The 15,334-nt window shown below is 40.9% G+C and overlaps 1 protein-coding gene across 2 annotated transcripts in view; it reads left to right on the top strand.

The window, feature by feature from the left end:
- Positions 1–15,334, top strand: part of acbd6 (acyl-CoA binding domain containing 6) — a 221,059-nt gene that overhangs the window by 53,154 nt on the left and 152,571 nt on the right. For both annotated transcript variants that reach the window (XM_063064879.1, XM_063064878.1), the window contains exon 4: positions 7,092–7,171. In XM_063064879.1, the coding sequence (XP_062920949.1) occupies positions 7,092–7,171 (80 nt within the window). The remainder of the gene's footprint in view (positions 1–7,091; positions 7,172–15,334) is intronic.

The following is a 15,334-nucleotide window of genomic DNA, read 5'->3' as shown; positions in this document are numbered from 1 at the left end:
AACTCCAAACTTGTGGAGCAGCAGACAGTCACTGATAGCAGCTTCTGGAGTTGAATTTTAATTGCTGATGTGTTTATTCCTGAAATTGTGCAGCAGAATTTAAAAAAAGCCTACAGATGTTGGAAATCTAAAACAAGAAACAAATATGCTGGAAGTACTCAGTACGTTTCCCATAAATATGGCCTGACCTGCTGAGTATTTCAAGTATTTTTGTTTATTTAAAATTTTAGATTTCTAGCATCCACAGGATTACCTGATGTTAATATTCAATAAAAGCATTATGTTGGATAAATTAATAGGACTAGAATGAATGAAACTCCAGGGTCTGATAATCTGCTATCCCCAAATAGTAAAATAAACAGCTATGTAACTAATAGATGTATTGGCTGACAGCTATCAAAATTCAATAGATTAGAGGGCAATTACTTCAATTACTGTGTGTGGCGCGTGGCCAAGTGGTTAAGGACGTCGGTCTAGTGATCTGAAGGTCGCTAGTTCTAGCCTCAGCTGAGGCAGCGGGTTGTGTCCTTGAGCAAGGCATTTAACCACACATTGCTCTGCGACGACACCGATGCCAAGCTGTATGGGTCCTAGTGCCCTTCCCCTGGACAACATTGGTAGCGTGGAGAGGGGATGCAGCATGGGCAACTGCCGGCCTTCCATACAACCTTGCCCAGGCCTCAGTCAACATCGAAAATCGATGGATAGCCGAAGAAGAAGACTTCTTATTGGAGGGTGACAAATGCAGAACAGTTAGCTTACGATGAGTGGTAGGGAAAATGCCAGCATCTATTATAAAATATGTTATAACGAAGTCATCATGGATTCATGAAAGTGAAACTGTGTTTGACATGCCCACTGGAATATTTTGAGCCTGTAACTCATAGAATAAAAAGAGGAAGCCTGTGAATGTGATGAATATGGATTTTCAGAAGATCTTTGATAAAGTCCCATATGAGAGAATTGTGTTCAAAAGTTAGGAGATGGGATTGGTGGTTTATTTTAGCATGAGTTGTAAATTCAGATTATTGATTTGATTGATGATGCAAAAGATTGTCAGGGTGTGGTCTACAAATTACAATGGGAGATGGAAAATTCATGCCAAAAGGGCAATGATACAATAGTCATGCGGGATTTCAGTATGCAGGTAGATTGAGAAAATCAGAAAATTGGTGCTGGATCCCAAGAGGGGGAATTTCTAGAATGCCTATGAGAAGGCTTTTTAGAGCAGCATGGTTAAACCCATGAGGGGACCAGCTATTCCGTATTGGGTGCTGTGCAGTGATCAGGAATTGATTAGAGAGCTTAAGTTAAAAGAACCCTTAGGGAAACATGATCATAATGTAATTGAATTCATCCTGAAATTTGAGAAGGGAGGCTAAAGTCAGATGTAGTGGTATTACATAGAGTAAGGGGAATTACAGAGGCATGAGAGAAGAGTTGGTCAGAATTGATTAGAAAAGATCACTGGCAGGGTTGATGGCAGAGCAGCAAAGGCTGGAATTTCTGGAAGCAATTCAGAAGGCACAGGATATATATATATCCCCAGAAGGAAGAAGTATTCTAAAGGCAAGATGACACAACTGAGGAGAACAGGAGAAGTCAAAGCCAACATAAAAGCCAAAGAGAGGGCATAAAATAGAGCAAAAATTAGTGGGAAGTTAGAGGATTGGGAAGCTTTTAAAAATCAACAGAAGGCAACTAAGAAGTCATTAAGAAGGAAAAGATGGAATACGATAGTAAGCTAGCCAATAATATTAAAGAGGATACCAAAAGTTTCTTCAGATAAGTGAAGGTGAGGCAAGAGTGGATATTGGAGCACTGGAAAATGATGCTGGAGAGGTAGTAATGGGGGACAAGGAAATGGTGGATGAATTGAATAAGTACTTCGAGGCATATTATAAAATAGGCCATAGTCAGCATGGTTTCCTCAAGGGAAAATCTTGCCTGACAAATCTGTTGGAATTCTTTGAAGAAATAAGCAGGACAAAGGAGAATTGGTGGATGTTGGGTACTTGGATTTCCAGAACGCTTTTGACGTGAGGCTGCTTAACAAGTTAAGAGCCTATGGTATTACAGGAAAGATACTAGCATGGATAGAGCGGTGGCTGATGGACAGGAGGCAAAGAGAGCCTTTTCTGGTTGGCTGCTGGTGACTAGTGGTGTTCCATAGGGGTCTGTGTTGCGAGAGCTTCTGTTAATGTTACGTGTTAATGACTTAGATGACGGAATTGATGACTTGGGAGTTCTTGTGCAGGATTTCATTAAGGTTAATTTGCACATTGAATTGGTGATGAGGAAGGCAAGTGCAATGTTAGCATTCTTTATAAAGCACTGGTGCGGCCTCACTTGGAGTAATGTGAGCAGTTTTAGACCCCTTATCTTAGAAAGGATCTGCTGACACTGGAGAGGGGCTGAGAGGGAAAATGGATCAGCCATGATGAAATGGTGGAGCAGACTCGAAGGACCAAATGGCCTAATTCTGCTCTTATGTCTTTCGGTCTTATGGTCTTATCTTCACATCATATTTCTACAGCCTTATCAACATGCGCTGTATACTCATGGGACAGTCATTCAGAGATCTGGACATAATTTAGACCAGCGGTTTATGATTTCAGTAGCTTGTCCAAAGCTATACTAGTGGAACCTTTGACATGCCTATGTGCTGGCAAGAAGTTCTTTCTCTATCTGTGCATAGTTTGCTTCTGTACTTGTTAAAGCCTTTGATTATAGACCACAGGTTGCCAAGTGTCATCATGCTGCTGTAGTAGTACTGCTCCAAGGTTGTATCCGACATAGATTGGAGTCCTTTGTTGAGCACCTATGCTCCATCCGCCAGAAAAAAACAGGATCTCCCTGTGGTCACCCCTTTCAATTCTACTTCCCATTCTCTTTCCGACACATGAGTCCTTGACCTCCACTGCTGCTGCAATGAGGCTACACTCAGGTTGGAGGATTAACATCTTATACTCTGTCTGGGTAGCCGCCAACCTGATGGCGTAGACATCAATTTCTCGAGCTTCCGGTAATTGCCCTCCCTATATCTAGTTATGATCACTAGATGCAAGGTATTTGTATTTATTTTATTTCTTTCATTCAAGGGAGTAAAAATCTTTACATTGTATCTCCATTATTGTACACGTAATTGTTTTGTATACATGTATGTGTCGTCAGATACACAATCAGATCAATGTACAGTCAGATATGCAATCAGATCAACGTATATTGATAAATCTGATAGCCTGGTTAAAGAAGCTGTTCCAAAGCCTGTTGGTCCTGGCCTTAATGCTGCGGTACCATTTTTCAGGTGGTAGCAGCTGAACAGTTTGTGTTCCCCTACACACACTTCTGTCACCTGCCCTGTCTGATTTCCTAATTGGAGATCCAGCATCACTCTCTCTCAAGTTGGGACCCCTATATAGAAACATAGAGATCTACAGCACGTTACAGGCCCTTCGGCCCACAATGTTGTGCCAACCATGTAACCTACACTAGAACCTGCCTAGAATTTCCCTCTATTTTCCTAAGCTCCATATACCTACCTAACAGTCTCTTAATAGTCCCTATTGTATCGCGTCTACCACCTTCGCTGGCAGTGCATTCCACCAATCGCTGTGTGAGAAACTTACCTCTGACATCCTCTGTGTACTTACTTACAAGCACCTTAAAACTACGCCCCCTCGTGTTAGCCATTTCAGCTCTGGGAAGAAGCCTCTGGCTCTCCACATGATCAATGCCTATCATCATCTTATACACCTGTATCAGGTCACCTCTCATTCTTCGTCGCTCCAAGGAGAAAAGGCCAAGTTCACGCAACCTATTTTCATAAGGCATTCTCTCCAATCCAGGCAACATCCTTGTAAATCTCCTCTGCACTCTCTCTATGGTATCCACATCAATGAGGAGTGGAAAAATTGTAGGGCAGATATTAAGAAACCAAAATTGCATGCATTTTGGTTTGCTGTATTTTGTGGGAAAATGTAATTTCTACTGCATTGGACTAATATGCCTTTTGACAACTCTTCCTACATTGCTCTGCTGAATTTTGGACAGTAGGTAGCTGATAGAGCAAAACTGATCTTGTCAGTATGTATTTCCATTGAAAGCTTCAATTTGAAGGTTTCGTTGAGGTATCCCAAAAACATTTAATTGCCTTACCTTAATCCTGAGAGAAATGCAGAGTACAAATGTTTATTTGACAGCTCTAATCTAACTTGTTTTTGGAAACTAGTGTTATAGGAAAAGTGGCTGCAAACATTATTTGATGTTGCTGATTTGTTGACTTGCATTAACTGCGACCTCTTGTGAAGCTTTCTAAACCTTCTAGGAATGTCATTCCAACCCACTAGGCAGATGATGTTGTCTAGGGGTAAGAGATCAAAACACAACTGGCATACAAAAGTTAACCATGGAAGATAATTGATTCTGTTTGTTCTTGTTGGAAAAGTGATTAGACTAAATTATTCTGACAGGGGTTTAGTTATTTCCATGACAAAAGTTATGTAGTTTTGTTTTATTGCTGTTAGTTTGGACAGTTACAGGAACTCCGCAGTCTCATGAGTTTCACTTAGAGGTGCGTTAGCTTAGTTCACTGCATTTTGTGCGTTTTTCTGGAGGTTTTCTTGAAAATACCTTTTTTCTATCTATATCAATTGGAAAAAATTGGAAGCTTGCTGCTGATGCTGTTAATTTTTGGTATTTGTTATTAGAGTAAATCTATGGAAAAAAGATTTAATTGCAAAAATGCCCTTAGAGCAATTGTGTACTTTAATTCTACTGTTCTGGGTCTATCATATTTTAATAGTGTATTCTTTGGTGGAAATGAATAAGCCACTTGATTTAGAATTCCCTCCCTAAAACTTTCCATTTCCCTCTTTGAAATCTCCCCAGAAACATGTTCTAACAACCTAGATTATGAGTGGACTCTAGTTACATGGAGCACTGCTGCATTTTCAACAGCACTTCCAAATCTTCCAACCTCTACTGCCTAGAAGGACAAGGGCAGCAAGCATTTCAGAACAAAAACAGCTGCAATTACCACTACAAATTGTATACCCTTCTAATTTGAATATGACTTTATTACTTAATATTTTCTGGCTCAAAATCCTTGAGCTCTTTACCCTAAAATCACTATAAAAAATACCTTAACTGTGCAGACTGATGGCTCACCACCAACCTCTGGAAAAATTTACAATAAGCAATAAATACAGCTCTTGTGACTGACACCCACATTTGCATGTGAGTAAAAATATTGACTGTTTTCTGCTTAACATCTACTCTATTTTTGATTGTTTCCTTGTAATTTTCAAAGATAAGCACTATAAATCTGCAAATTGCTCTACTTTTATCAAAATTAATAAATACTTTTCCATAACATATGAAAGAAAACTCTTAAACAGTCTCTTGGTGGCAAGCAGGCCAGTATGATATTCTAAATTTCAGTGAAAAAGACAGCTAAATATTAACAATTACATTTTTTGAAAATTTAATTCTGATGATTCTTTTAAACTTCCTTTCTTCTGAGCAGGCTTTTCTTGATTCTTATATGTTGTTGGTAAAGCTGTTACAATTTGGTTGGTTCTCCCTGATTTTGTTCCTTTTGCTGTGTTTTTTCTCTCTTCTCATTTCACTGCTAGAGCAGCTAAAGACTTCCCTTTTAGCAAGTATCCTTAATTTTTGAACAGTTATTAATGTGCTCTGTAAAGAATTGCTGAGAAAGGGCAGGTTGAAACACAAACAGTGAGGAGCATTATTGTTTCAGACAGGGGTGTGTGTAGTATGATGCCAGTAGGGATATGTGCTGAACTAATAGTCCTAACACTGGTAAAGTCATGTGCATAAGTTTGTAAAGATATAAAAATGTGTACTTAACATCTCCCTCCAAAAGCAGTCAGCTATAGATTCATTGGACTGCTACTAGGTCTATACAGTTTTTGTGACTTAAACTGTGGAGTCTTGTGGAAGGACAGTGCTAGGAACAACGGGATCAACCTTGGGGCATAACTAAGACAATATTCTGTTGATGGATATTTGGATGGTGTGCTTAGACATTTGCATTTCATACTGGTAGTGTATACTTATTTTTTCTATGTGGTTTGTGATGATTTTATAATTCATTGCTGACTGAACAAAGTGGTCCCTCGAATGAGTGAAATCCTGTAATAGTAGGTTGATCATTATTGGTGCCAGGGTTCCAGCTAATCATAATCTGTATCAGTGAATCGGATTTGGGGATTAAGTGGTAGTATGCTCTTGATTTAAAAAGCTGGGTGGAGTTGTGAATTACAATGTACATGGGTTTCATATGGAAATGGAAGATCTTATAAAGAGGCAAAGGCATAGGAACGAGAAAATAATGTGGAAATTATGTTTACAAAAACGTAAAAATAGAAGAGCAGACATTTTTAAATGATGAGTGACTGAAAGTTCTAGGTTATCAATGAGACCAGGATGTTCTTGTACAGATCACTGGATATTTAGAGAATGAAGCAGCAGTGAATAATAAATAGTGATTTCTTATGATGATTTATATTGAAGAATCCTGTCTTTCATAAAATCAGATATGGATTAATATAAATTAACAGCGCAGCACAAGGCTGTGGCCATCAGTTGGAGGACAACTAAGAATTGTTCGAATTGCATGTCAGGATTGTAGAAGCTAGTACATAGGATTTTTTAATGTCCTTTTTACCTCTGATCAGCAAGTTGGAATCTCCTAGTGGACTATTGTTTACTTATGATGGGGGTTTACTTAAACCATTATAGTGTTAAAGTCGCAAACACGAGAAAATCTGCGGATGCTGGAATTTTAAGCAACACACATCAAAGTTGCTGGTGAACGCAGCAGGCCAGGCAGCATCTCTAGGAAGAGGTACAGTTGACGTTTCGGCCGAGACCCTTCGTCGTGTTAAAGTGTCTGCAATTGACCAAAGCAAATGATTGGCAGGTTTATAAATAAATATATGTTGCTGGGCTACACCAGTGACCTTTTCAAGAATGTTTGCTCAATGTAATAAGTGTGAAGATATTCTAACAGTGCCTTTAACATTGCAAGAATTACAATTATATTAACTTTTTTGATTGTGTTTCAGGATTTACTGAAGGACTCTGATCTGAAAGTACGATTTGGTGGTCCAGTGGTCAGCAGTCTTTACCAGGAGGAAACGATTAGGTATGTTAACTGAATGGCTTTCACATGTATTTATTTAACTAAATGGCTGCATTTCCAGTTGCGCACATAAATTCATAGATTTGCCAATGGCAGTAGCTTTGTATTGTAGTTTTAACATATAAAGGTAGTCCTGGATTTAAGTGCAGAAAAAGTTGTAAGTTTATTCTCATGTTTTACTTCCATATGTTAAATTGCACCTTGCAATTATTTATTACATGGACTGTTCAGTTGCAATTTCTCTAAGTCTAGCAATTTCATGTCTGAAGGATCTGCTCATTTCTTAAATTCATCTACTTACGGTCATACAATTGGGTTGAGTACAATCTTCTCCGTTCTCTGCTATTATTTTCAAATTCAAGGTCTCCCGTGCATTTATTTGAACATGGGCAGGCATTCTGACCTCTGCTAGGGACTGGCAGCTGTTGGTGGACCTCAAAGGGCAGCTGAAGTTCCCCAACCATATCGCAGCCACCACCCTGAGACCAGACATTGTCCTAGTGTCTGAATCTACTAAGCAAGTGGTGCTGCTGGAGCTGACAGTCCCATGGGAAGATAGCTTGGAAGAGGCCTTTGAAAGGAAGCTCTCCAAGTACGCAGGACTGGTCAGCAACTGTCAGCCGGCTGGATGGAGAGCGAGGTGTCTCCCAGTGGAGGTTGGTTGTAGGGGATTCGTAGCCCGTTCTTTAGTTAGAGCCTTCAACATTTTGGGAATCGAGGGAGAGAGGAAGAGGAGAGCCATCCACAGTACCACCAATACGGCAGAGAGGGCCTCAAGATGGCTGTGGCTCAAAAGAGGGGAGCCATGGAGCCATAAGTAGCTAGCCATCTGGACACAAGCTGGGGTCTGATCAGCCCCGGCTGGGTCAACTGGAGGAGGTTGTATGATGTTGAAAGACCCGAAACACCCGATGATTCCAGGAACATCACTGAAGATGTGTCCAGAAGCATCAATAGATGTATGTACACAGATAAGTTATATTTTAATAAATGTGCAGTACGTGATTGAAAATTATCTTTAACTTTGCTCTAATTCTTATGAGGTAAGAAAAGTGAATGGACTCTTAAGAAACTAGAATCTGTTTGAAATGACAATTGGCTCCATTATTCACCAAAAACTGCTTTATTACTTTGATATTTTGTTAAAACAGTATCATAGTCAACTTAAGGTTCCATAAGGAAGCCCAAGAAAGACTGAGTTTGTCAACTATGAGTCTCACAAAAAGAAGCACAATTTTCATTTGTCAGCTTCTGTTTCAGGGTATGTAATTATTGATGCAGTAAATTCAGTACCTCTCCAATGCAGTAGAACTTAGAAGTCGAAGAAGAGTTTATTGTCATATACACAAGTACATGTATGCACAGGTGTAATGAAAAACTTACTTGCATAAGTATCACAGGCACATAGCATTAGATAAGCAGCAGTCACAAGAAAAGCATAAATTGTGTAAAATTTATACGCAATATTTACAAGAAAGAACACAATTAGAACAAAATAAGTCCATTTTAGTGTAAAGTGATCATAGTGTTGCTATAGTTAGTGTTGTGCCTGTTGGCTCAAGAACTGAATGGTTGAAGGGCACTAGTTGTTTTGAAACTGGTAGTGGGGGACTTCTGTACCTCCTGCCTGGTGGCAGCTGATGGCATGTCCATGATTGTGTATTGGTACATGTTGTCTTCTTGAAGCAGTGCCCCATGTCGATACTATCGAAGATGGGGGAGTGATGTGCCATGATGTATTATGCTGAGTCCATTTCTATCTACAGCTTCTTATGTTGCTGTGCATTCCAATTATTGTACTACATCATTATGTAACTGTTCAGGATACTTTCAACATTGATGCATGGGCTGATAAGTAGCAAGTAAGATTTGTAGCACAGAAGTGCCAGGCAATGACTGTCTCCAGCAAGCAAGAATATTAACATCCTACGCTTGACATTCAGTGCCACAGTAATTGCTGAGTTCCCCCAGCATCCCATCGGTCATCATTCACTGGGCATCTGCTGCCTAAATGCCTTTGCACTTTCTAAAAGGCACATCGAAAATACTCTTCACTTGCCTGAATGTGTGCAGTTCCAATAGCTGTCAAAAAACTGGATGCCATTCAGAATAAATCATCCCCCTTAATTGATGCCCATCAACCATACTAAATATTCCTTCCTTACACCACTGGTACACGATGTGTACCAAGTGTTTTGCTTGCAAGATGCATTGCATTTTATTGCCTTGCTTCCTCCGACAACACCTCCGAAGTTTGTGACATCTATCATTGAGGACAAAGGCAGCACATGAGAACACCGCTTTCTGCGGGTTCCCCAAGTCATTGACTTGGAAATAATTGTTTGTCCTTTAAGATTGCTGGGTCAAAATCTTGGACCTATTTCCCAAAAGTGTTATGGGTATATCTTCACCAGAAGATCAGCAGTGATTCAAGAAGATGGCTCACACTAATTTCTCAAGTCTGATGAGGAATGGCTAATAAATACAGACCTTGCTCACGGCAGCCTTTCCAAAAGAATAAATACAAATATAGGTCATTAATGTAGTAAAACATACCTGTTGGTGAAATTCTGAAGCAAAAACTCGAACCCAGGAGCACTCAACAGACTAATACCAAATCTATTCTAATGCACTTCTGTGTGGACCAGAGCCATGTAAGCTGAACAAATGACTGAAAGTTTGGTTTTGAGGGAGCTGTACTGAAAAGAAGGAGACAGAGAAGATTAATGAAGGAATTCCAGGAATTCCAGACTTTTTTGCCTTAGGTAGCTAAAGGCATGATGGCTAATGACAGAACAATTAAAATTGAGGAGTACAGATATATTGAAAGCTTGATAAGTTACAAATTTAGGAATATCTGTAAATAATGCACAGTATTAAAAACACAAGATTTTTTGCAGATACTGGAAATCCAGAGCAGCACACACAAAATGCTGGAGGATCTCAGCAGGCCAGGCCACAGCGATGGAAGTAAACAGTCAACATTTCAAGCCGAGACCCTTCTTCAGAAAGAATTAAAAATACTATTTGGTATAATGCTAGGTAAGTATGTTACTCCAAAAATGTGAAAGTGTGCCATTCAGCAACTTGGTCATCAAATGAGGCACTATGCTTGCTTTGACCCTCAGAACATTGAGGAACCATCACAAACTCCTACATCCCCTTGTGAACCTATAATTTCAGTCTCTGAAGCTGACGTGTGGGCTGCCTTCAGGAAGGTGAACCCATGAAAGGCATCCGGACTTGACGGGGTACCTGGTCACATACTAAAGATTTATGCTGATCAACTGACTGGTGTATTCTCTGAGATCATTAACCTGTTGCTTTGGTAATGTGTGGTACTCACCTTCTTCAGGCAGGCTTCAATTATACTGGCGTCCAAGAGGAATGTGGTGACATGCCTCGATGTACTTACACCCACAGTGATGAAGCATTTTGAGAGGTTGGTGAGATGACGTATCAGCTCCTTGAGAGGGGACTTGGATCTGCTCCATTGTGGCTACAGGTGCAATAAGTCCACAGCAGATGCCATCTTATTGGCTCTTCACTCAACTCTGAAACATCTGGACAGTGAAGATGCATACATCAGGACGCTCTTCACGGGCTGCAGCTCGGCATTCAATACCATATCCCCTCAAAACTAATCAATAAGCTCCAAGACCTTGGCCTCAAGACCTCATGCGCAATTGGATCTGGGATTCCTCGCTTGTAGACCCCAGTCAGTTCAGGTGCACCACAAGGCTGTATGCTTAACCACTGCTTTACTCACTTTAAACTTATGGCTGTGTGGCTAAGTACAGCTCCATTGCCATATTCAAGTTTGCTGATGACACCGCTGTCATTGTCTGAATCTAAGGTGGTGATGAATCAGCATATAGGAGGGAGATTGAAAAACAGGCTGAGTGGTGTCATAACAACAACCTCTCACTCAATTTCAGCAAGAGCGAGGAACTGATTATAGACTTCAGGAGAGGTCCATGAGCCAGTCCTCATTGGAGGATCAGAGGTAGAGAAGGCTAGCAACTTTAGGTTCCTAGTTGTTACTATTTCAGAGCATCTGTCCTGGGTCCAGCACGGAAATGCATGTGCAAAGAACACATGGCAGTACCTCGACTTCCTTAGGAGTTTGTAGAGATTCAACATGGCATCTAAAATTTTGACAAACTTCCATACATGTGTAGTGGAGAGTATATTGACTGGCTGCATCACAGCCTGATATGGAAACACTAATGCCCTTGAACAGAAAATCCTACAAAAAGTACTGGATTCAGCCCAGTCCATCCCAACCATTGAATACACCTACATGAAACGCTGTTGTAAGAAAGCAGCGTCCATCATCAGGGATCTCCACTTCCCAGATAATGCTGTCCTCTTGCTGCAGGTAGAAGGTACCTCAGGACTTGCACCACCAGTTCAGGAACAGTTACTACCCTTCAACCATCAGGCTCTTCAACAAAAGGGAATAACTTCACGCATATCATGAACTCTATCATTGAAATGTCCCCTTAACCAATGGACTCATTTTCAAGGACTCTTCATCTCATGTTCTTGATATTCTTTGCTATTTATTTATATTTGCATTTGCATATATAAATATGTATTGCATTTGTTGTTTTCTGCGTTCTGTTTGAACACCCTAGTTGGGCGGTCTTTCACTGATTCTGTTATGGTTACTATTCTGTAGATTTAATGAGTATGCCCACAAGAAAATAAATCTCAGGGTTGTGGTGACATACATGTACTTTCATAATAAAAACTTTGACCATTGAAATGCTATTCCCTTTTCTTAGTTCCTTCATGTCTGCTGCATCTGTTCCCAGGATGAGGCTTTTCTATCCAAGTCAAGTCAACTCACTTTTTATTGTCATTTCGACCATAACTGCTGGTACAGTACACAGTAAAAACGAGACAACGTTTTTCAGGACCATGGTGCTACATGGAACAACACAAAAGCTACACTGAACTACGTAAAACAACACAAAACTACACTAGACTACAGACCTACCCAGGACTGCATAAAGCGCACAAAACAGTGCTGGCATTACAATAAATAATAAACAAGACAATATGTACAGTAGAGGGCAGTAGGTTGGTGTCAGTCTAGGCTCTGGATATTGAGGAGTCTGATGGCTTGGGGGAAGAAACTGTTACATAGTCTGGTTGTGAGAGCCTGAATGCTTCGGTGCCTTTTGCCAGATGGCAGGAGGGAGAAGAGTTTGTATGAGGGGTACGTGGTGTTCCTCATAATGCTGTTTGCTTTATGGATGCAGCATGTGGTGTATATGTCTTTAATGGCAGGAAGAGAGACCCCGATGATCTTCTCAGCTGACCTCACTATCCGCTGCAGGGTCTTGCAATCCGAGATGGTGCAATTTCCGAACCAGGCCGTGATGCAGCTGCTCAGGATGCTCTCAATACAACCTCTGTAGAATGTGGTGAGGATGGGGGGTGGGAGATGGACTTTTCTGAGCCTTCTCAGAAAGTAGAGACGCTGCTGGGCCTTCTTTGCTGTGGAGCTGGTGTTGAGGGAACAGATGAGATTCTCCGCCAGGTGAACACCAATAAATTTGGTGCTCTTACAATCTCTATGGAGGAGTTGTCGATGTTCAGCGGAGAGTGGTCGTTCCATGTCCTCCTGAAGTCAACAACCATCTCTTTTGTTTTGTTTACATTCAGAGACAGGTTGTTGGCTCTGCACCAGTCCGTTAGCCACTGCACTGCCTCTCTGTCTGCTGACTCATCGTTCTCGCTGATGAGACCCACCACAGTCGTGTCATCAGCGAACTTGATGATGTGGTTCGAGCTGTGTGTTACTGCACAGTCGTGGGTCAGCAGAGTGAACAGCAGTGGACTGAGCACACAGCCCTGGTGGACCCGCGTGCTCAGTGTGATGGTGTTGGAGATGCTGCTTCCAGTCCGGACTGACTGAGGTCTCCCAGTCAGGAAGTCTAGGATCCAGTTGCAGAGGGAGGTGTTCAGGCCCAGTAGGCTCAGCTTTCCAATCAGTTTCTGACGAATGATTGTGTTGAATGCTGAACTGAAGTCTATGAACAGCATTCGAACGTACGTGCCTTTTTTGTGCAGGTGGGTTAGGGCTAGGTGGAAGGTGATGGCAATCCAGGACATCAGATATGTTCTTCTTCTAAAAATGGGGTTTCCCTTCCTCCACCATTAATGATGGCCTCACATGCATCTCCTCTATTTTGTAAACAGTTACTTCTGACCCCTGACACCACTTAAGCTTTCGAGCATTCTGCTAGTGTCTTCCACAGTGAAGACGGACACAAAATACTGTACTTAATTGGTTTGTCTGCCATTTCTTTGTCTCCCATTATTTTGTGTTTAGTGTTTTCTACAATCCAGCAGGGATTTTGGTTTTTCCTTATTTAAGGGAAAGTTATGATATATAGGCCCTTGAGCTATTTTCATTTGTACAAGTGCTTGCCTGAGGTCCCTTTTGTTAATGTGTAGTAATGAAGCAAAACCCTGCATTTTATCGCTTCACTTGCCATATTTGTTATATTGCACCAACACCCATGGGAAACTTGCGGCAGTTATAAGAGCATACCAGATTGCAGATGAACAAAAAAAGCTCATGTTTTCTTCTGCAATTTCTTGTACAAATATCCAAAAACAAAATGATTGCTGGGTGCAATGATCTTTATTACTTTTCAAAAATGGCTTGTATTTGCTTGAAGAATCTTTCTTGATCCCTTACGTGAAGGGAAGAAAGTCCTTTGATTGATTTTAAAGGCAAAGTATGCTTTCCTTAATTTGAATATATATTTTTGCCCTGACAGCATAGAAGCAGGAATAAGACCGAGATGAGTTGGAGAGAGCTGTTGCTGGGTAACATTGGCATGTCCATCAAAATATGTGTTATGTCAATGAATGTTGTCATCAAGGTTGGTTGCCTGAGATTCCAGTGTACTGGAAGGTTGTGCTGGAACAAGATGGAAGCAGTGAAACAGTAGTTATTTTGGAGGTTGGAAGTGGAAGAGCCGAGTAGCTGAAGTGGTTGCTTAGATTTTCTCAAATTAGCAAACAAATCATCTATGAGCACATTACATTTTGTGTAAGATGGTGGGGTGGGGTGAGGTGGTGTGGGAAAGAGTTACTGTGCATAAACAGAGGTGGGAAGATAAGTCTTGCAGATCGTAAGACTATCTATCCAAGAACCTGAACAATCGTTGCAAAATTCTAACATATGGAATTGGCTTGAAGTGGTTGTTTGCAGTAAAAGCATGTAGCTAATGCCTATTAAATATTGTAAATGTACCCACCTATATAGCTTCCTTTGGCAGCTCAGTCCATATATTCATGACCCACTGTATGAAAAAGATTCCCTTCAGATCCCTTTTAAATCATTCCCCACCTATTTTAAATCATGCCTCATAGTGTCGACTTCCTATTCACCTTATATATGACCCTCATGATTTTATAGACCTCTATAAGTTCACCTCTGAGTTTCCCATGTTCCTTCGAATAAAGTCTCAGCCTATCCTGCCTCCCCTCATAGTTGAAGGTTACCTATCGTCATAGCATCCTCATGAACCTTTTATGCATCGTTTCCAGTTTCATGACATCTTTCCTGTAGCTGGGCAACCAGAAGTGCACACAGTACTCCAAGTGTGGTTTTACCAACAGATTGCAAATTTGCAACATGATATGCCTAACCAGCGGACAAGTAGGCCAAACTGCTTCTTCACCACCCTGTGTTTCCACTTGCAAGAACTAGGTACCTGTATTTGCAGGTCTCTCTGTTTTGCTGTTCTCCTGTGTTAAGCTCTGTTCTGGTTTAACTTGCAAAATGCAACTCTTGCACTAGTCCAAGTTAAATTCCTTCTGTTGTTCCTTAGCCCACTTCCTTAATTCAGCCAGATCCTGTTGTAATCTTAGACAACTTCCTTCACTGTCAACCAGACCGCCAACTTTGGTGTCAACCACAAAGTTAAAAGCCATGTTAGCAGCATTGTCATTCAAATCATTAATATAGGTGATGACCAACAGCACTGATGCATGCAATACAGTGCTGGTCACATGCCTCCAATCTAGTAGTGACCCTGCACTACTACCCTCTATCTCCTTCCACCAAGCTAACTCTATCTAGCTTACTCTGAATCCCATATGATCTAACCTTCCAAGCTAATCTACTTTGACAAAGGC

This window comes from Mobula hypostoma, chromosome 12 (assembly GCF_963921235.1).
Source record: "Mobula hypostoma chromosome 12, sMobHyp1.1, whole genome shotgun sequence".
Taxonomy (NCBI): Eukaryota; Metazoa; Chordata; class Chondrichthyes; order Myliobatiformes; family Myliobatidae; genus Mobula; species Mobula hypostoma.
Note: the sequence above shows the minus strand (reverse complement) of the source record. Positions and strands in the feature narration are given on the sequence as shown.